Source organism: Ursus americanus, chromosome 10 (assembly GCF_024610735.1).
Source record: "Ursus americanus isolate L20-20 chromosome 10, mUrsAme1.1.p, whole genome shotgun sequence".
Classification (NCBI taxonomy): domain Eukaryota; kingdom Metazoa; phylum Chordata; class Mammalia; order Carnivora; family Ursidae; genus Ursus; species Ursus americanus.
In genome coordinates, this window is record NC_142136.1 from 288,234 (window position 1) to 309,126 (window position 20,893).

General features: G+C 55.2%; 1 protein-coding gene across 1 annotated transcript in view; it reads left to right on the top strand.

The window, feature by feature from the left end:
• Positions 1-20,893, top strand: part of RASA3 (RAS p21 protein activator 3) — a 107,335-nt gene that overhangs the window by 50,584 nt on the left and 35,858 nt on the right. The window contains exons 3-5 of the mRNA XM_045772893.2: positions 4,822-4,925; positions 11,849-11,943; positions 18,755-18,831. Of these exons, the coding sequence (XP_045628849.1) occupies positions 4,822-4,925; positions 11,849-11,943; positions 18,755-18,831 (276 nt within the window). The remainder of the gene's footprint in view (positions 1-4,821; positions 4,926-11,848; positions 11,944-18,754; positions 18,832-20,893) is intronic.

Here is a 20,893-nt window from a genome sequence, read left to right on the forward strand (position 1 = left end):
ACTGTGTGGGGCATGAGTCATGCATCTGACTGCTGCTGACCCTGGCTGGGGACAAAGCGGGGTCTGTGTGGAGAGATAGCCCAGGTTAAGCTGCTAATGGGGAGGAAGGGGAGGCTGGGGGCTGGGGCCCCCTTTGAGTTCACAAGAAAGGAGACATTGTCTTGCCCGGCACATGGAGAAGGGCGGGGATGGGAGAACGCTTCGGTTTCCCTTCTCTCTGGGAACATGCTTCTGACTCTGCAGCCTGCGAAGAGCAAGTGCAGACTTTCCTGTTGACCCAGGACGGGGGTGGGGTTGTCCAGATGACCGTGTTGGTGTGTCCTGGGGTGGGGGACACTCGGGAGGGGTACCCGCTCCGCTTGCAGCCCATGTCCACCCTCCTGCCCCGGCAGACGTCACCGCTGCGCGGGCCGCCTCAGCTCCGGAGGGCAAGAGCCCTGCTGCTCTCTGCCGGGGCACATTTTGGAGAAGGCAGGACCACATGCCTGTCCTTGCCCATTGATAATAGAGAGCATTAACCACTTTGTGGTGTTTCCAGTTAAAAAGGTGTTTCTTACATGCTGCGTATCAGTTATTTATCTTCTCATCTGTGACACAAGTTGGAAAATTGTCAGTGGATTAACGTCCTGAGCATGAGCTGACATGGATATAGTGCGGGCCGGAGGCATTTCGGCAACAGCGTTCACACACGGTTGGTTGACACAGAGCCACACCGGTGATTTAAACTTTCCCCGTGAAAGCGTGAGGTTCATTTTGCCGTCAGATGAGCCAAGTTTGTACATGTTGGTAAGACTCCATGTTGGTGGGCGTGTGGACTGAATCCGTCCTCGTTTTCTGGAGGGCCGCTCCGCGTGACGCCCCGGAGCCTTCCGACAGCGAGTACCCTTCCACCAAGCACGTGCGCCGTGGGAGCTCCTGAGACCACGGGACAGCCGTGCACCAGGCCACTCTGCTCCGGGCGGTAGGCCGGACAGTGCCCGTCGGGCTCGGGTCGGGCGAGAGTCCCGCAGATGTGCTCCCTCAGTCCTCAGGGCTGTTTGGCGACAAACGTATTACGTACTTAGTTGGAAAGCGGTCTGTGGCGTGATATAAAGGAAAAGGTGAACTGTGCATCAGGATAGACAATGTAATCCTACTTTTATTGTAAAAATATGTGTTTCCATCGTATCTATTTCTGTTCTATGTTCATAGATCTTCAGAGAAAAAATCTAGGATATACCCTATAATGTTAATTCTGGTTTTCACTTTCTGACATCTTCATGTATTTTTAAAATTTAGGTTTTTAAAAAATGGCTTTATTGAGATATAATTCACATACCACATAACTGCCCTCCTTAAATGTACAATTCTGTGGCTTTCAGTATATTTGGACTTGTATCCATCAATTTTGGAGTATTTTCGTGTCCCTTCACAACCCGTTTCTTGCGGCCTTGGCCCACTTTCTGTCCTACAGATTTGCCCGTTTGGGGCATTTCATGAACAGTGTGTGGCCTTTTGTGGCTTCTCTCCCTAGCGTCATGATTTCAGGGTCGTCTGTGGGTAGCAGGTGTCCGAGCTTCGCTGCTCTCGGTGCCTCATGATGTTCCGCGGTGTGGACGGACCACACTTGGTTCACCCGTTCCCCTGCCGGTGGACGTTTGGGTTGTTTCCGCTGTTTGGCTGTTGTGAGCACTGCCATAAACTCGCATGCACAAGTGTTTGTGTGGGTGTGTTTTCCCACTGCTCTGGGCTGCACGTCTGGGAGTGGGCTTTGTCGCGCCCTTTCGAGGAGCTGCCGCGGTTCCGGTGTGCCTTCCTGCAGGCTCCGACTTCTCCACAGCCTCATGCTTGTTATCATTATTTCTAGTTAAAAGTTATAGGAAGCATTCTTATCCGTGAATATTCCTTTTTTCAAAGCAAACAATTGAGAGCATAAAGGAGTAAAGAAGCACAGGGAAATTCTAAGAACATACATGTGAGTCTAATGAATCCACATACCGTGGAAAGCAGTGTCTTCCGGGGTACCTTGGTGAGTTTGTGTAGTCAGTGGGGAGCTGGTGCCTGCAGACGGGACCCGTCAGGACTCCGCCAGCCCCTCAGGAGCACGTGCTTACCACCAAGGCTGGGCGTCCTGCTGCCTTGAGTCACGTGGAACGTGGCTGCCTGCAGTCTGGCTCTCTCCTCGGGGTGCAGGCGCCCCCTTCGTGTTCCCGTGGCCTCTGAGGTGAAGCCTTGCCCGAGTGGCAGGCCTGAGGGTCTGGGATGGGGTTCTGTCTCGCTGAAGAGAATCCGTGTGCTGCCCGTGTGTAACACACGATTAATCTGGAGACTGTGATGACCTCGCAGCTGGTGTCAGTCTTGTGGGTGTGGAATGAAAGGTCTCCTCGTGGCCGGCCCATCACCCTGGAGAGGGTTCTCTGGGGTGAGTGAATTACGGTTGGTTCATGTGGAGTGTAGACGACTGGAGTCCCACCAGCAGGATGGGGTCCCGGGCAGTGGGTGGGACTGTTGGTGAGAGAAGAGAGCACAGTCTGGGTTCACGGGGGCTTTCCCCAGAGATACCTGCCACTGGACAGACAGAAATGTGTGGGCGTACGACTTCATGCGAGGCCTGGGGAGGCAGTTCTGATGTCTGCATGATGGCAGCTTCGTGGCACGGCGCTCTCCCCACCTTCTGACCCTCAGGACAACAGGGTCCCCCCTGCTCTAGTCTTGAGCCAGTGAGTAAAACGCGCTCAGCCTCTCTGGTATTTCCGACGGCAGCTCCTGGGTTGAGCGCACTCTGCGTTGCCGTAGGCAGCTCTCTGGCACCTAGAATGCTTTTCCCTTTGTGGCTGCTTTCCTGGCTGTTGTCTGTCTCACATGGCCTGGTTCTTTGAGACCCCAGACCCCTGACTGTCTCATGTGCTTCTGGATTATTCGCTCTGGTGCTCCAATAGCCTTGGCCCTGCTGGAACACCGGCTTCCACCTTGGGTCCTCAAGGGGACACCGTTGCCTCATCTTCCCACTCTGCACACTCCAGGCCGCGGCAGCGCTGTCTGGAGAGAAGGGCTCAGGTGGGTTCTCAGCACTGCTGTCCCACAAACGTGGCTCCTCTGTGGCGGTTCATGTCTTCTCTGTCCCCACCCGCCCGAGCTGGCTCTCAGCTGCTGGCTGGAGGAGACGGGGATCCCAGCCCCTCTGTGCCCCCCCGTCTGCAGATCGGCCTGCACTGGCCACGTACCGTGGACACATTGCTGCTTGAGGGGGCTGATGACTGCTCTGCCTTTTCCATATTTCAAAGGCCCGACCACCTTCCTCAGCCACTGCTGGGCTGGGCTGGGCTGCAAGCAGCCCCGAACGTCGGCTCCCTCTCCCCGCCTGGCCACTCGAGCCTAGGGTGGGACTCAGGCAGCCTGTCGAGCGGGTGGAGGCCTGCCTGTGCCTTCTGCCCCCAGGGGCTGGTGCATCTCCAGCCTGGTGTGCTGGCACGGAGCCCAGCACCTGTCTGCATCTGTTTTTCTCATGGGGGGGGGGTGTCTCCTTCTGGCCCCAGGAGGGGTCCGTTTGCTCCGTCTTCCCAGGGCTCCCTGAGCCTCCCTGGGCTGACCACGAGCTACAGAGTGAGTGGAAATGTGTGTGTGCTTCAGCAGCTGGGTAATTTTGACGGACACATCACGTGCCTGTGTCGAGGGAGAGTGTACTGTTTGCTGATGGGGCAGGTGGTGGGAAGCAGACACGTGGGGCGACCCCACATCATGCCACGAAAACCACTGTTCGAGGGAGCTGTGGCATCAGTCAGACTGAGAGGCACTGACAAGGAACAGCGCTAATGCCGGCATGAGCGGCCCTTTCTGACGCTGAGTGCGGCGTGCTGTCTGATTTCAGAGACGCTCCGATGTGGTGGGGGGATCGTCCCAGGACTGATAAAGTAAACGGGCTGGAGCTGGGAGCCGCCCCGCCCTCCTCCCCCTGTTCTGGGGACGCATCCGTGTCCCACACGGTGAGGTTCGGCCACGGGGCACCGCGCTGTCCGCCTTCTGTGTGGTCGTTCCAGCTTGAGCAGGAGTGCACGTCCCTCCTCTGACCGACAGCATACCCTGTTAGCTTTCCTGACTGCGTTTCCTGCTTTGGGCCTTGACCGCGTAGCTTGTGTGCAAACGGAATCCCATCAGACTCCAAGGCAGCGGTGGGTGTGCGTGCCGCACGGTGAGCTGCCGACCATCTTGTAACCAGCTGAAGCCACTTTGGGCCCAGCCGTTTCCAGCGTGTGTCCACCGTCTGCGGACTCAGCCCGGCCTAGCCGAGCAGTTGGGGGGCTGTTTAATGACCTCGACTGGGGTTTGCAGTTCACGTGGGGTCTCTGTGCACAGGGGCTCATGTGCAGGGTCCGTGTGGAGGGTCAGCCGGGGTGCAGGGGTCCTCTCCCCGGTGTTGGGTATGGATTTCACCCCGACTTCTGGGGACAGAGGAGCATGGTCTGAAACTGGCACGCTGAGTTTGACGCGCATGAAGGGAGGCCTGCCAGCCGCTGCCCCGCACGTTCCAAGCGTTGTCGAGGTCCTGGGGCATTGGTGCCAGCCCGGACACACACACTGGACCTCCTTCCCACCGCCCGGAGCTCTCCGCCGGCACCGCGGGCTGCTCATTCAGGGTGATGGGCCTTGGGACCGACAGCGGGGACCACGATTGTACCCCAGTGAGCAAACAACAGTTCCACATCTCACGTGTAAAACGCAATGTGGCGTGTTGCTGATACACATAAGAGCGCGATGCCATATGTGTGCCTGAGGCTGGTGCTCTGTGCGCCACCGCCGCACTGCCCAGCTCACCTAATGGAACCCATTCTGCTTGCTTCCCAGCCCCTTCTATGGAGAAGACTTCTACTGTGAGATCCCTCGGAGCTTTCGGCACCTGTCCTTTTACATTTTCGATAGAGACGTTTTCCGGAGGGACTCCATCATAGGTAGGTACTGAAATGAGTGTTTTCTTCATTCTCTCTGCCTCTTTTGGGCGGGGCCTCCTTCTGTCAGCCGCTAGCATCTCCTCCGGGCCATCTGCTCTGAGCCAGCAGTGCCTGCCAGCATTCTTGGCCTGCGCTCAGCAGCTCTGGGAGGTGGCAGTGGGTACCTGGCTGGCCTGGTGGTGGCGTCCCCCGTGCCCTGGACGGGCCTCCCGAGTCCCCCGTGCCCTGGATGCTTCCACGGGCTCCTCCGAGGAGCCAGTGAGCAGAGGACACACCCCTCGAAATCCCCAGATTGTACCTGTCCCTGACTCTGAGAGTCCTTCATGGGGATTGGAATGATATTGGGGTGCTCTCAGAGGCACTGGGCACTCTCAGGCATTGGGGTGCTCTCAGGCACTGGGGTGCTCTCAGAGGCACTAGCATTTCGGTAGAGTGCTCCTGGGGAGGGAGGAGAGGTGTGGAACAGCAGAGCCGCGTGAATCAGGAGTGTCCTGTGTGTGGGCCCCACTGTGCACCCATGCAGACCGCCACCTGCATGGGGTTCCTACAGCGTGCTCCCAGCACCAGAAGGCTTTTAAACATGCCTCCGTTTTCTGACATGGGACCAGTCCTGCAGTGATGAGCTCGTGCTCAGCCTCTCTCCTCTGCTGCTGAGGAGCGTGTGACACCCCAGATACCCAGCTCCCATCCATGCTGGTGGACCCACATCCTCAGGGGCTGAACCTGGAACCCTGTAGTTCTGTGCAGTTCCTGGGGTGATTCTTGCAGTTAGAGGAAAACATGTACTGAGTGCATTTAATAGGTGCAGGGGCTTGTTCTGGATGCTCTACGATAGGACTCCCTTAACCTTCACAGTCCTGAGCTGCAGGTCATGTTCAGCTGAGGGAGCTGGTACAGACAGGCCAGGTGACTGTGTTGGGTTAGCCCAGCTTTCACACCTGCAGCCAGGGTCTCAAGCCTTCACCTTGCTTTAGATCACGCATTGCAGACTTCACTTAGAGGCAGTTGTTGGTTGAATGTGGAGGCTGATGGGGAGGGAGAAGTCCAGGATGACTCCTGGTTATGGGTTTGCACCACCAGGTGAATGATGGGTGTCGGGACATACACAGGGCTGGAAAATGGTGGGTGTGGTCCTGGCAGAGGGTGAGGTGGGGGGAGATGGGGATGACGTGGTGAAGAATGAGTTACTCGGGCCAGGACGAGATACCATCTCCTGCCATGAGCAGAAACCCAGCATCACCATGTAGCACCCTCTCCCCATCATGTACCACCAACCATCCACCCTCCTCCACCATCAGACCACCACCATCCACTGTCCTCCACCATCAGACCACCATCCACCCTCTTTCACCATCAGACTCCAATTCACCCTCCTTCACCATCAGACCACCACCATCCACCCTCCTCCACCATCAGACCACCACCATCCACTGTCCTCCACCATCAGACCACCATCCACCCTCCTTCACCATCAGACTCCTATTCACTCTCCTTCACATCAGACCACTCACCATCCACCTTCCTCCACCATCAGACCACCACCATCCACCTTCCTCCACCATCAGACCACCACCATCCACTCTCCTCCACCATCAGACCACCACCGTCCACTCTCCTCCACCATCAGACCACCACCATCCACCCTTGTCCACTATCAGACCTCCATCCACTCTCCTCCACCATCAGACCACCACCATCCACTCTCCTCCACCATCAGACTACCATCCACTCTCCTCCACCATCAGACCACCACCGTCCACTCTCCTCTACCATCAGACCACCATCCACCCTCCTCCACCATCAGACTACTATTCACCCTCCTTCACCATCAGACCACCACCATCACCACTCACCATCCACCTTCCTCCACCATCAGACCACCATCCCCCCTCCTCCACCATCAGACTACCATCCACCCTCCTCCACTACTAGGCTACTATCTACCTTCCTCCACCATCACCACCTACTCTCCACCATCATCTACCATCCATCATCCATCATATGTTTTCCACATCCCCCACTCATCATGTAATATTTGCCATTCTCCAGCCCTCATCCTGTCCCTTCATTCACCATTTCTGTTCTACCACCCACCATCTTCCACTACTGTCATCTACCACTTCTAGCCCCAAATATGTCCCACCACCCAAAATCCACTTGGTGTAAACCCATAAAGCTGCACTCGTTCAGGACTCCCCATCCCCATTTATATCTGTCCTAGCCCTGGGCACATTTCTCATTTTGGGGAATGGAACTGTGTGACTGGGGTTTCTTCCACCTGAACAGGGCAGCTCTGCATGGCTCAGGACAACAGGGAGGCAGATACCAGCCTCAGGCCGGGGAGGCCCTTCTTCTGCAAAGCCTGTTGGTCAGAAGGGAGCATTCTACCTGTTGCACCAAAAGTTCCTTTTACCTTGTGCCTCCTGTGGTGGAGCCACCTTGAGCATGCTGCCCGCCCTGCATTCCTAGTGCAGCAAAGAAGGGTGGTGCTGCTGTTGACCCCTGGGTAGAGGTTTGGGCTATTTCCAGTTTTTCGTGGTTGTGAATAAAGCTGCCAGCAACACTCTTCTGCATTCTTTATATTGACACATGTTTTCATTTCTCTCAAAGAGACCGGAGAGGCGGATTGCTGGGGTGTCTGTAGGTATTGAAAGATGGCAGAATTTGCCATCGCAGAATATACACTTTGGCATAAGGTTTAATTTGAGCTGAAGGCAGTTGAGAATAAGCAGACACGAGAAAAGATCTCCAGCCTGCCCAAAAAGCAGGACATGAATTTGTGCAGAAGTTAATCACTGAGACAACCCTAGGGCCTATTAGGCTGGAAGTGACGCTGGAGGGGTCTACATAACCCACCTTTGTCTGCCACTGGCCCCTTCCTGCAGTTTGTGCCCTGGAAGCCCAATGGCCTTTCCTTGGTCTGTCTCTTCTCTGAAGCTCTGTTGTTGTTGTTTTAGGTTAAGATCCTACAGAACTTTGAGTTCTTGCTGCTGAGTTTCCCCCGGGTGTATTTGAGATGTGTTAATAAAGTTCCCTTTGTTGTTCTCTTGTTAATCTTTCTTCTGTTTCAGAGCCCGAGAAAACCTACAAGAGTGGGGTGAGGAAGGTTTTCCCTCCCCTACTGTGTGTGTTTACCTCTGTTAGAGACCTCCAAGCCATTCTCCCATATGACTGCGCCATCTTGGGTTTTCCCAGCCGCGCGCGAGTCCCAGGTGCCGCACAGCCTCCCAGCACTCAGAATTGTCAGTTTTTATTTTTAATCCATTTATGCCATCCTGATATGTGTGTAGCAGTATCTCATTGTGGTTTTTATTGCATTTTCCGATGAAAAATGAGGCGTAAATTCTTTTACAGTTTGTATTCTTGGCGTCATAGCTAAGAAATCTTTGCCTGCTCCAGGGTCATGGAGATTTTCTTCTTCTTCTTCTTCCTTTTTTTTTTTTTTTCCAAGAAAGCTTATGGTTTTAGCTCCTACATTTAGATTTATTTCAGGTGAATTGTACATCTGACACAGAGTTCATTTTTCTCCTTGTAAATGTCCAGTTGTGCTAGCATTGTTTATTGAAAAACTATCCTTTCTCCATTGAATTACCTGGGTGTCTTCTTGAAAATCACCCAGCTTTATGTCTATGGGCCTATTTCTAGCTTCTCTAGGCTGCTCCATTGATCTGTACCCCTTTCCCTGCTCCGATACCCACGGTCTTGGCGCCTGTGGCCTTAGCCAGTCTCAAGTCCGCAGTGTGAGCACGCCACCTCTGTTCTTTTTCAAACTTATTTTGCTATTCTAGGCCCTTTGAATTGTCGCTTACATTTTTTTTTCAAAGATTTTATTTATTTATGTGACAGAGAGACAGCCAGCGAGAGAGGGAACACAGCAGGGGAGTGGGAGAGGAAGAAGCAGGCTCATAGCGGAGGAGCCCGACGTGGGACTCGATCCCAGAACGCCGGGATCACGCCCTGAGCCGAAGGCAGACACTCAACGACTACGCTACCCAGGCGCCCCTGTCACTTACATTTTTTAATCAGCTTCTCATTTTCCAAAACCACTGAGATTGCCTAGGTGTATAGATTAATTTGGGGGAGAATTAAAATCTTAACAAAATGGGGGGCGCCTGGGTGACACAGCGGTTAAGCATCTGCCTTCGGCTCAGGGTGTGATCCCGGCGTTCTGGGATCGAGCCCCACATCAGGCTCCTCTGCTACGAGCCTGCTTCTTCGTCTCCCACTCCCCTTGCTTGTGTTCCCTCTCTCGCTGGCTGTCTCTATCTCTGTCAAATAAATAAATAAAATCTTTAAAAAAAATAAAAATAAAAAATAAAATCTTAACAAAATGGAGTCTTTAGACCCTCCGGTAGGACACGTGCTTGGTCTTCCTAAATCTCTCTCATCAGTGTTTGTGATATGTTTCCAGCATATGCATCGTGTGTGTGTGTGTGTGTGTGTTTAAATTTACTCCTATGTATTTTATGTTTTTGATGGAGTAGACAAAGATTTTTTAGGTAGCACACCAGAGGCACAAGCCATCAAAACATCATTCTGTGAATGGTACTGTTGGGCTTTTTTTAAATTTCAGTCCTTATTCTCATTGCTTATATGCACAAATACAACTGATTTTTACGTATGGACTTTGTATTCTGTGGTCCTGGAACTGCCACACCTGTTCTAGCTTTTCTTGTAGATTTTCCTACAGATTCTGTGAATAAGACTTTCTTTCTTTCTTTCCAGTGTGTGTGTTCTTGTGTCCTTCCCTTGCCTCCAGGCCTAGCTAGGACACCATGTTGAACTGCAGTCGTTAAGAGCAAGAGTCTCTCCCACTGGCTTGTCTCAGGAAGCGTCTGTCTGTCCCTCCTTACGTCTGACCTTAGCCGGCTTTCCTGCAGGTTTCACCCCAGTCCTCTGTACCTGGTTCCCCACATCACCTGCCCTCTGTTATGCTACTTGGCACATTCTCTCTTCTGAAGGCATGGGTTTTTTAAAGTGTGAAGGCAGGCAGCCCACCTCTGCCCAGATGAGACAGTGAGGCCCAGAGCAGTTTAGTGGCCTTTTGATGTCACTCACTCAGATAGATTGGGACACATGCGAGTAGATACTATAGTTCGCAGGTCAGCTATTCTCTCTGAACAGCATTTAGAAACACTAATATATATGGTTAAAAAGAACACATTTGTATACTAAGTAATGATGGATAAGTTGTGGGATTCATATAAGCATTAGATATGCAATTCCTCCCTATTTCAGCTAAAGCTTATAAAAACATTGCCATGACTTCATATTTTGAATCTCAAATGTAATCCTCTTATCCAGCTGAATTAATCACAGTCTGAAGATTTCTTTTTCTTTTTTTCAATGAAATATATTGCCCAATTCAATTCTTAGAATTTTTTTTTTCATGTGGTTTTATTCCCTTGAGACTTTAAAACCACATTCCCACTGGGGCAAAAAGGATGGAGTTTGCAGGAGCTGCCAGGAGAGGAAGGACAGTCTTCTCTCATGCTGGGGGTGTGCGGGGGAGGTGAGAGGCAGTGGGGAGGCCGGGTGTTGGGGCCGGGGAGGACAGGTAGGGAAGGAGCAGGAGTCCTGAGGGACCCGTCCTGCCCTGTAACTTGGTGCTGCTGGAGGAAATCCCATATGGCCTGTAATTTGGGCTTCTCTCTGCACTTCTCTGAGTGTCCTCTGCGGACTTTTGCCTGCTCTGTGTCTCTGCACCTGCCTCTCTTGCTCTCTGCCTCCTGCCTTCCTGCCCACCTGCCAACTGCGAGCAGTGGCGTTACTGTGTCCTGCCGTCTGTGGCTGCACACGATCTGGCTCCAGACGGCTCTCGGAGGTGAGAGCTGAGCCAGACAGGTCCAGGAGGGCAGTGGCATGGACGCCGGGGGCGCTGACACGTGTATCCACTTCAGGGGGGACACAAGTACTGGCCTTGCCGCCGAGCCCTGGTGGGGTGATCCCAGGGTCTTTCCCAAGGCTGTTTTGTGGCTGGGAGGGGTGAGGTCCCTTCCCTTTGCGAACATGAAGTGATGTGAATGATGGCACAACTGGCAGGGAGATGGGCGCTGACGGCAGTCGTCCCGACTCCCCAGACCCCAGCCCTCTGCCTGTAGAATGGCTTTTCTGTACGTGTGCTGCCTTCCAGACCCCACCTGTGCCCCATGGGTACGTCTCACCGCAGGGCAGGGCAGAGGTCGGCCGGCCGAGCTCTCAGGACGGGGTTGAAAGCTGTCAGGGAGGAAATCTTTCTCTCTACCCACTGAGGTTCTCTGGCAGGGCCTGTGACACTGGAAGAGAGGAACAGTTTCTTAGCGCCTGCAGCTTACGTCAGACGGGGGCCCCTCCCTGATGAGGACCATGAAGAGCTGGCTGGACTTGGGTAGGGGGGCAGCCCACACGCAGAGAAGCGACCCGACGAGGGGAGAGGATTAGGCTCCCAGGGGGAGAAGGTTGTGGGGAGGCAGGCACCTGGGGGTGAGCGAAGTCAGGTTTGTTCGTGTAGGACCGTCGTGGGGCACCTGTCTGACTTCTTCGCCGGAACACCTCCCGGGAGAGGGTCCATGACAGCCGTCACTCCTCACGAGTGTCTGTGTGCAGGCAGCTCTGGGAGGGCCTCGTTCCGCACCTGCTGGTTCTCATCTGCCTCCAGCTCAAGGAGGCCTATTTCGGGATGGCCTGTGCTGAGCTCCCAAGGACTCGACAGAAGGCAGCCTTTTCTCCTCCGAAAACCTCGTGTGGAGGAGCAGAACGGGCGGCGGCCCCAGCCAGGTCTCGGGAGAGGCCTTCCGGTTGAAACGTTGCCGTTTAGCGCTCCACCCCGTTATCTGTTCTGGATTCTACTGCTGGAAAAAACTGGCCCTGGCCCTAGAGGGATCAGTTGTTCTGGGGGATTTCTTCCCTCTCGTGACTGCTTTTCCTCTGTGTCTGTGCTGTAGGGAAGGTGGCCATTCAGAAGGAGGACTTGCCGAAGTATCACAACAGGGACACTTGGTTCCTGCTGCAGCACGTGGACGCCGACTCAGAGGTGCAGGTGAGGCCTTGGTGGGCCCCGTGTGAGCGGAGGGGACTTTGGTCCTAACGGAGTGGCGGTTAGCAGGTCATCTTGTGGCGAACATAGGCTAGTGGGCTTTGTTTTTTCTTTTGGTTATTGTCACATAGCTTTCAAAGTATAAAATTCGGCACCTGGTGGCTCAGTCGGTGAAGCGTCTGCCTTCGGCTCAGGTCAGTCTCAGGGTCCTGAGATCGAGTCCCACATTGGGCTCCCTGCTCAGCGTGGAGTCTGCTTGTCCCTCTGCCCCTCCCCCTGCTCGTGCTCGCTCTGTCTGTCAAATAAATAAGTAAAAAATCTTGAAAGTATAAAATTCGAAAGGACAATAATTACACATAATTGAAGTAAAGAGAAAATACGGGCGGGCAGAAGTAAAGCTTGGACAGGAGTGATACGTGGAGCCTCACGCTGTAGGTCTGGTTGCCAGGGGGGCCTGCGTGCGTTCCAGCTCCTGCACACAGCAAACAGGGTTTGGAGAGAAGTGACCAGTCACTGAGTTTCCCATCGTCTGAAGCTTCCCCGGGGCTCCACAGCCTCACCTGGGCCATGTGTCACCTGGGACTGACCCCCCATCCAGTGGAAAGGGCTTCCCCCTGCAGGAGAGACTGTGGGGCCAAGTTCCCACCCTCCCGTCCCCGTGATGGGGGCACTGCCCATGCCAGGCATCCGGGACGACACCCGTTGGGAGGGCGACCCTTGTGTAGTTCTAGCCAAGCTCCTCACCCCACACTGGCATCTGGAGTCCACAGTGGGGCACCCTGTCAGCACAGTGCCCCAACGTCAAGACACATGAGCGTTTTCATGCGTGGTCCCGTGAGTTGTCAGGGCACGGCCAGGGTGTGTGACCCAGCATAGCATCTGGCAGGCCAGGCTCAGAGCGCCGGCAGTGGTCCCCAGCAAGCCAGTTTCCTCCTCTGTGAATACCGGACAGTGCTTGATGCAGCAGGATCCCCGACATAGGTGGCCAGTGAGGCCTTCCCCCGCCCCGCCCGGCGCCCCTGCCCCCAGACACCTATCTAGCTGCTTGCCCTCCGCTTCCTTGTAGACCCGCAGGCTCAGGGGAGCTCTGAGGGGGAAGGCAGAGCTCGTGGGGCTTCTGGGATCCATCCACAGACTTGGAGAAAGAAGCAGTGGGAGGGAAGGGTTGAGGAGCTGAGCCAAAGAGAGATACTGTCCTGTGCCTCACACTTGATTCCGGCCAAGGGGCCCACATGTGCTGCAGAAATCAGCAGACACGGCAACTCCTGCAGGGGCCGTGTGCGCCGTGACAGGAGGCATTCCTGCTATGGCCATACCACCCTGAACGTGCCCGATCTCGTCTGATCTCGGAAGCTAAGCAGGGTCGGGCCTGCTTAGTACTTGGATGGGAGACAGGAGGCATTCCTGCCTTTTGTTCTGGTGATTTCCCCGGTCCCTTCTGCTCTGCAGGGGACAGCCTGCAGGCTGTGATGAGAATGCGCCTGCGAGCAGCCCGCCAGTGTCTTTACCACTCTCTTCACATTGTCACCTCTGATCAAAGTTTGATGTCATTGTCCAGTGTAGCTTGTGTAAACTTAACTTTTTTTTTAAGATTTTATTGATTTATTTGACAGAGACACAGCCAGCGAGAGAGGGAACACAGGCAGGGGGAGTGGGAGAGGAAGAAGCAGGCTCCCAGCAGAGAAGCCTGATGTGGGGCTCGATCCCAGAACGCCCGGATCACGCCCTGAGCCGAAAGCAGACGCTTAACAACTGCACCACCCAGGCGCCCTTAAACTTAACTTTCAATTTTGAAATGGCTTCAGATTCATGGGAAGTCAGAAAAAATAGTACACAGGGAATAATGATGAGCAAATTGTGTACTCTCCTATTTATAGAGACAGAACACAGTGAAGAAGGGCCGTGTTCCTTCACCTTGTTTTTCCTCGTGGCAGTATCCTGCTCACCGGTCATGGCCGGGACACGGACATTCCTGTGATCCACGGACCCCATTCAGATCTCATCAGTTTCACGTATTTGCCCATGTACCAGTGTGTGTACGTGCACACATGCGCCCCTGTGCATATCACACATGCACTCGTGTATCACATGCGTGCACCAGTACACGTGCATCACACATGTGCACCTGTGTATCACACGTGTGCACTGGTGCACTGTATCACACATGTGCATGTGTCACACATGTGCACGAGTATGTGCCCCGTGCATATCACACATGCATTCGTGTATCACACGCGTGCACCAGTACACGTGCATCACACATGTGCACCTGTGTATCACACGTGTGCACTGGTGCACTGTATCACACGTGCATGTGTCACACGTGTGCACGAGTATGTGCCCCTGTGCATATCACACATGCATTTGTGTATCACATGCATGCACCAGTGCACATGCATTACACAGGTGCACCTGTGTATCACACGTGTGCACTGGTGCACTGTATCACACATGTGCATGTGTCACACATGTGCACGAGTATGTGCCCCGTGCATATCACACATGCATTCGTGTATCACACGCGTGCACCAGTACACGTGCATCACACATGTGCACCTGTGTATCACACGTGTGCACTGGTGCACTGTATCACACATGTGCATGTGTCACACGTGTGCACGAGTATGTGCCCCTGTGCATATCACACATGCATTTGTGTATCACATGCGTGCACTGGTGCACTGTATCACACATGTGCATATGTCACACGTGTGCACAAGTATGCGCCCCTGTGCATATCACACGTGTGCATTCGTGTATCACACGTGTGCACCAGTACACATGCATCACACAGGTGCACATGTGTATCACATGTGTGCATGTGTGTATCCTGTGCATTTTGTCACATGTGTAGGCTTGTGTAACCTCCACCACAGTCAAGATCCAGAATCACTCCGTCACCACAGAACTTATGTTAATTGTGGTTAATCGTACACCGTGGACTATTTGGGCAGCGTCCTACTGATGTGTTTTGCGTGCCTGTGGGTGAGGTCCTTGTCCTTCTGAGCCTGATTCTTGCTGTCTTTGAGATGGGCTGCTGCCTCTAGCGGGGTCAGCTTCCTAGGAATCTGAGTCATGGATCCCGAACAGAGCGGGTGTTGCCGGGACTGCGAGGACAGGAGGAAGGACGGTGTGTGCGGATCACTGGCTGAGCTCCCGTGCTTTGGTTCCTTCTCAGCGTGCCCACTGAGGAAGTGGTCACCCTGCACAGACCAGGGCTGGACGGGACAGGGAGGGTATGCTCTGCCGCTGTGACCACAGACCGTGGCCAGGACCCTCTCTGCAGGCCAGGATCTGATGCTTTCCTGAGAAAATTGTATGGGAGCCCTGGTGCTTTTCTTATTTTTCAAGCAGTTTTTGCAGAAAAGTGAGCAGAAAATAGAAGGAACTCCCATGTCCTTGCCCCACCTGGCCCCTGTGGTTAGTATCCCATGGTGCAGAGCCGACGTGGCTCCCAGAGGCTGTGCGCACCGCTGGGTGGACAGAGGGTGGTGTCGGGGAGCCCCGGTGGCAGAGTCCCACGGGATGGCCTCATGGGATCACCAGTGACGGCCCCTCTCTCGTTCCATTATTAGTGACTTGTGTTCTCTCGTTTCTTAGTGAGCCTGACTAGAGGTTTAATCAATTTTATTGATTTCTGCTCTGATTCTGTTATTTATTTTTTTCTGCTTACTTTGGATTTAATTTGGTCTTCTCCAGATTCCTTACATTACTGAGGTTCGATCTGTGCTCTCGAATGGGTGTGGTCGCTGCTGTAAGTTTCCCCATAAGCACTGCTTTCACGGCATCCCACATGTTGTGATAAGTTTTATTTTCATTTTCATTTATCTCTCAGTTTCTCTTGAGACTTTTTCTTTGGCCTGTTTGTTATTTGGAAGTATGCTGGTTAATCTTCAAATACTTAGGGATTATTAAGCTGTCTTTCTGCTCCTGACTTCCAGTTTCCTTTCCACTCTTCTGAGAGCAGACGTTGTGTGATTTGTGGCCCAGGACGGCCGTGCTGGCGCGTCCTCCCGGCACAGACCCGCTGTTCTCTGCAGCTGGATGGGGCGTTCACAGGCAGCCGCTGGAGCCGGGGGTTGGGGCGCTGCTCATCTCCCAGTTGCTGTTTAGAGTTCTTACCATTCACCTTAAATAAAATTGGGAAAAACTATCAAGTGAGCATTTTTTAATGCACCACCCTAAGACGTTTTTCTTCTCAGAGAGGCAGGGATGCTTGGCTGAGTCTTAGCGCATGGTCAGGGCCTGCCCTGCCCCAGCCTGGGCTCTGGGTGCTGCCCCCAGGGCCCCACCCCCACCTCCTGCCCTCGGCTCAGCACGTGGGGCCTGGGGCCGGAGGTCAAAACAAGCCCAGTGTCGGGTTCTGCGAGGGCAGAGTGGAGTTCAGTGGGTGTCAGATTCTGTGCAGAGGCTGAGCTGGAAAACCCGCATTTCCTGCCTGCCCTGCGGTGGAGGGTGTGGCCCCGTCCCCCCGGGTGTCGGTGTCTGTGGCTGGGTTGTTTGTGAGGGAGCTGGCGTGTCACCACAGGGCAGGGGCACGCCCAAACCCTCCGCTGCACGAGGACAGATGGGAACTTCTGAGCCGCACACGTGTTGGTTAACCGCGGGGGTGGGGGCGTCCTTTCAGTGCTGGGCATTGCTTGTGTTGCCTCCTGCCATCCTCTCCCAAGTCTCCGGAATACGGTGGCCACAGGCCTTAGCTGACAGCATCTGCCCCTTGGTTAGGAAGTGCTCGCCCTCGAGAGGAAGCGCGGTAGCCACGGGGTCTGCTGCTGCGGACGTGTTCGTCCTCTTCGGGGAAAAACAGGAAACGGACCGCGGGTCGTCCGCCGTGGGGGTCCGTCTCTGCCCAGACACATTCTGTCACTTCTCAGAGCCCATCGAAAATTAAGTAGTGATGTGTCCCCGGAACGGCCATGGCCAGTGTTAAAACTCACCAAGAGAGAGTTGGAGCCCAGCGCACTTGGGAACGCAGCTGGAAACACGAGCCTCACAGGAGCCCGTTCTGTGACAAGCCCGTACTCTGTTCTCCGATCTTGAGCTCTCGCCCTGCTTTTGGGTTTGGAGGGCGGGCTGTCGGTTGCCCCGAGCCTCCATATCCTCTCCATGGCAGAAGGACGGCAGTGCCTGCCCCGTGTGATGCTTCAGGAAGCCCAGAGCCTGGCCTGGCTCAGTGAAAGGGAGCTGCGGGAAGCCAGCTCGCCAGGGACGCTGCTGGCAATGTGGGTGTGTGTCTGCCGCACCTGCAGAGCCGGCTGGCGCTGAGGCCCCCTCTCGCGGGCTGGGCGGGTGCAGTGGGTGATGCTGCCTCCTGGAGCCTGCTGTCGGCACAGCTGTCAGATGAGGGGCCCTTCCAGGGCACAAGCTCCCTGGTCTCTGTGGGAAGGGCCTGTTGCTTCCCTTGGGAAGCCGGCTGCTCCCGGCAAGCGTGTCCCTCCGTAAGCACCCCTGCCGCGTGCGGCAGGAACCCCTCAGAGCCCTTTGCGCATAGTGGGTCTGTGCTCTGGATGCTGGGTGTTGCCCAGGGTCATGCAGGTGTGATGCTGGTCTGGTCCTACCATCAAGGACATATTGCTGTGCCCTCCCTGAGGCCACTGGTCCTACAGGTGAGGGAACGGCCAGAAAGGGCAGCGCCTGGCCTTGCCCGCTGCAGGAAAGGGGTGGGCTCCCTGGGGCCTCAGTGCCCGTCTCCCGCATACACATCAGGTCTCCCGTGTCAGAGTTGTGGGCAAGCCAGAGGCCCTGGGAGGCTGGCCTCAAGCAGAGCGCTGTGCAGGTGTCCAGAAGCCACAGGAAAACCAGTACAGTGGCTGCCACATTCAGAGGAGTGAAATCAGGAGGCCCCTGGGGGCGCCTCTGAGTGGTCCTGCCCACACTCCCCTGGCCCGTCCGTCTGTCCGTCCGTCCGGAGCCCTGGATTCTTCCAGGACAAGGCAGCCTTCAGGGGACTCTCCCCAAGCTGCAGAGTCTAGAAGTTTTAGTTGGAAAGGACCTTGGAGACGGTCCAGTTCAGCCTCCTTTTCTAATTAAAAAGAGTGTTAATTTTGAGGCTCCTTGGAGGCTCAGTCGGTGGAGTGTCTGACTCTTGATCTCAGCTCAGGTCTTGATCTCGGGGTCGTGAGTTCAAGCCCCGCATTGGGCTCCATGCTGGGCTGAGCCTACTTAAAAAGAGAGTTAGTCTTCCCACTGTAGTGTGTTCTCATATAAACGTGCCAGTGCGTCACACCTGCCGCTGTTGGATGTTCCTCAGGGAGCAGGCTCCTCTTCTTTGAAGCCCCTCTCTGCCCCCCCAACCCCTGACCCCTGATGGTAACCTGGTTGGGTCCTCCAGCTGATGTGACGTTTGCGCCGAGGCAGACGCCGACGCAGGCAGAAACACAGCACTGGTCGTGTTCTCGAAATTTCAGCCGTCTCTGCTCCCCTCTCCTTAGAAGCGTCCATGAGCATTAACTTCCTGCCTGGGGCGCAGGACTGAGACCCCCTGGCTGGCATCCAGGCCTCACACACACAGAAGCACTGAGACCGTGGGGCAGAGTTGCCCATGCCTGCATGAGGGCTCAGGTGTCGGATGAAGGGACACAGCCTAAAGCAAGCAAGCAGACGTGTACCTTTTCTTGTGCTGTTTGACCTCTTTCTTCTGAAACAGCGGTCTGGGGGAGCCATGCCCTCTCCTGGTCCCTGGGACCTGAGGGGGGGTGGGGGAAGCGCTGTGATGCCACGTGGGGTCAGGCTTCACGTGGGTGAGCAGAGAGGATGGGAGCACTCCCCTGCGTGTGGCCGTCCCCTGGTGACCCTCTGTTCTCGTGCCTTTCAGGGCAAAGTCCACCTGGAGCTGAGGCTGAGTGAGGTCATCACCGACACGGGCGTCGTCTGCCACAAGCTGGCCACGCGGTAAGACACAGACGGCTGGTCTTCCCGGGAGTAGTAACCCTGAGCGCAGGGAGTGGGGCGGTGGTTGTGTTTCAGACACGCGAATCATAATTCCCAGAGTCGGTGATTCCGCACGACGACACAGTTTCTAGAGGTTCTGGCACATTCTTCTTCATATCGTCATTAAAGCCCAGGTTCACCCCAGAGGTAGCACAGTTGGCTTTTGCAGGTAGCCACGTCAGGGAGACGTTTAGACAGACGTGCTGTCTGGGCCCGGGCGATACGTATGAGGGAACTGTGTGGTGGTGTGTGCGAGGCCGGTCGGCAGACCTACGGCCTGCACTCAGACCACCCACCCGAATCCAGAGCTCCTTGTACCTGTCACACTCGGTGAGTGTGAACGTCTGTGCACACGTCTGAACGTGGTCTCCATACCGTGTGGCGCAGTCTCAACATTTAGGGTCACGGATCCCATAGATCTTCTGGAGGAGGCTGAGGACTGTCAGACGCCTGGACACATGCACAAGCTCGCACATGGGTGCAGGGTCCTTGCCCTCTGACCCCAGCGAGGCCTCAGGGTGCGCACACCCCACTGGACCCCGTTCTCTCGCTGCCTGCCCTGTGGGCCCCACATGTGTCTTTACCAACAATACTTGTAGCTGTTGGGGACCCTGTGGGCGGCTGTCTGGTGCACACTGGTCCCTCCCGCTCTGGCCTGCTGTTTGGAGAATCGGGTCGTTCCTGAGTGAAGGGCGGTCAGGAGGGACTCCTGAGAAGAGGAGCGAAGGTGTGCAGGAACAAGTCCTCTGGCATTAAGGGACCCATGAGAGAGACCAGACGCTCCAGCTTTCTTCATCTTCGGAGAGACGCTTTCCCAAATTCATCTCTTCACCGTCTCTGGCAAGCAGGGCTTCAGTGGATCCGGTGATGCCCTTTTCTTGGGCTCAGACTCCAAGCTCCGCTGTAGGTTGTGCTCCCTCTGTCCCGTCGCAGAGCCGGGGGGAGGGGGCGTGCAAGGAGTGTCTGCCACTGTCCGCCACCCCCGGAGGGCCCTGCCCCGCTGCCCACAGTGCTGTTGGAATTCATTGTCTGTTGGCTGAAGATGGCCTCGGCCTGTTCAGGCTGCGGGGCTGTGGCAGGAGGACACGTGTAGGAACGTGCATAGGACGCGGTAGAGCGTGGGTGCTGCGTAGGACACAGGGAGCTTTGTCCTTCGTTCCCTCAGTGCTCCCATTCTTCTCAAAATAGTTGCTGCGCTCTCAGACCCTGTAGCAGTGAGGAGGGGTTGCCCGTGTTCTTGTTTATTTATAGGTCTGTCCCTTGTTCCAGAACAACCTCAGGCTTTTGAAAGGCAGCCTTACGTGGAATAAGGAGTGTGCTTTAGCGGTGGGGAGACAGAGTGGGCCAGGCTGGGCAGAGAACTAAGGCGGGTGTATGCAGGAGAGGGGGGCCAGGATCCCTGTCCTGAGAGCCACCCCGTCCAGCCACAGATCTGCATGATGGAGGGCGGATGTGAACCATTTGTCCGGGAGTAGCAGTGGTCCTGATGAGAGGACCACAAGTGTGGTGCCCAGAGCAAGAGACTGATAGATCACAGCTACCCACCCTGGCATCCCCACCTATCCCCACCTGTCTCCACCTGCCCCCAGAGCCCCCACCGTCCCTGCCGTCCCCACCCACCCCCAGAGTCCCCGCCGTTCACACTGTCCCCACCCACCTCCAGAGTCCCTGCCGTTCACACTGTCCCCACCCACCTCCAGAGTCCCTGCCGTTCACACTGTCCCCACCTACCTCCAGAGTCCCCACCTTACATGCCGTCACCACCCACCCCCAGAGTCCCTGCCGTCCACACTGTCGTCCCCCCCCCGACCATGCCATCCCCACCTATCCCCACCTGTCTCCACCCGCCCCTAGAGTCCCCGCCAACCATGGAAGATCCTTAGACACTTCCCTGTGGAAGTCTCCTTAGTTAAAGCACCAGGGATTTGCTTGGTTCCTGCATCTTTGTGGTGGAATCCCTCTTGCTTCTTCCTAGTGCATACTAGTACACACGCTAGCACACACACACTAGCACACACACTAC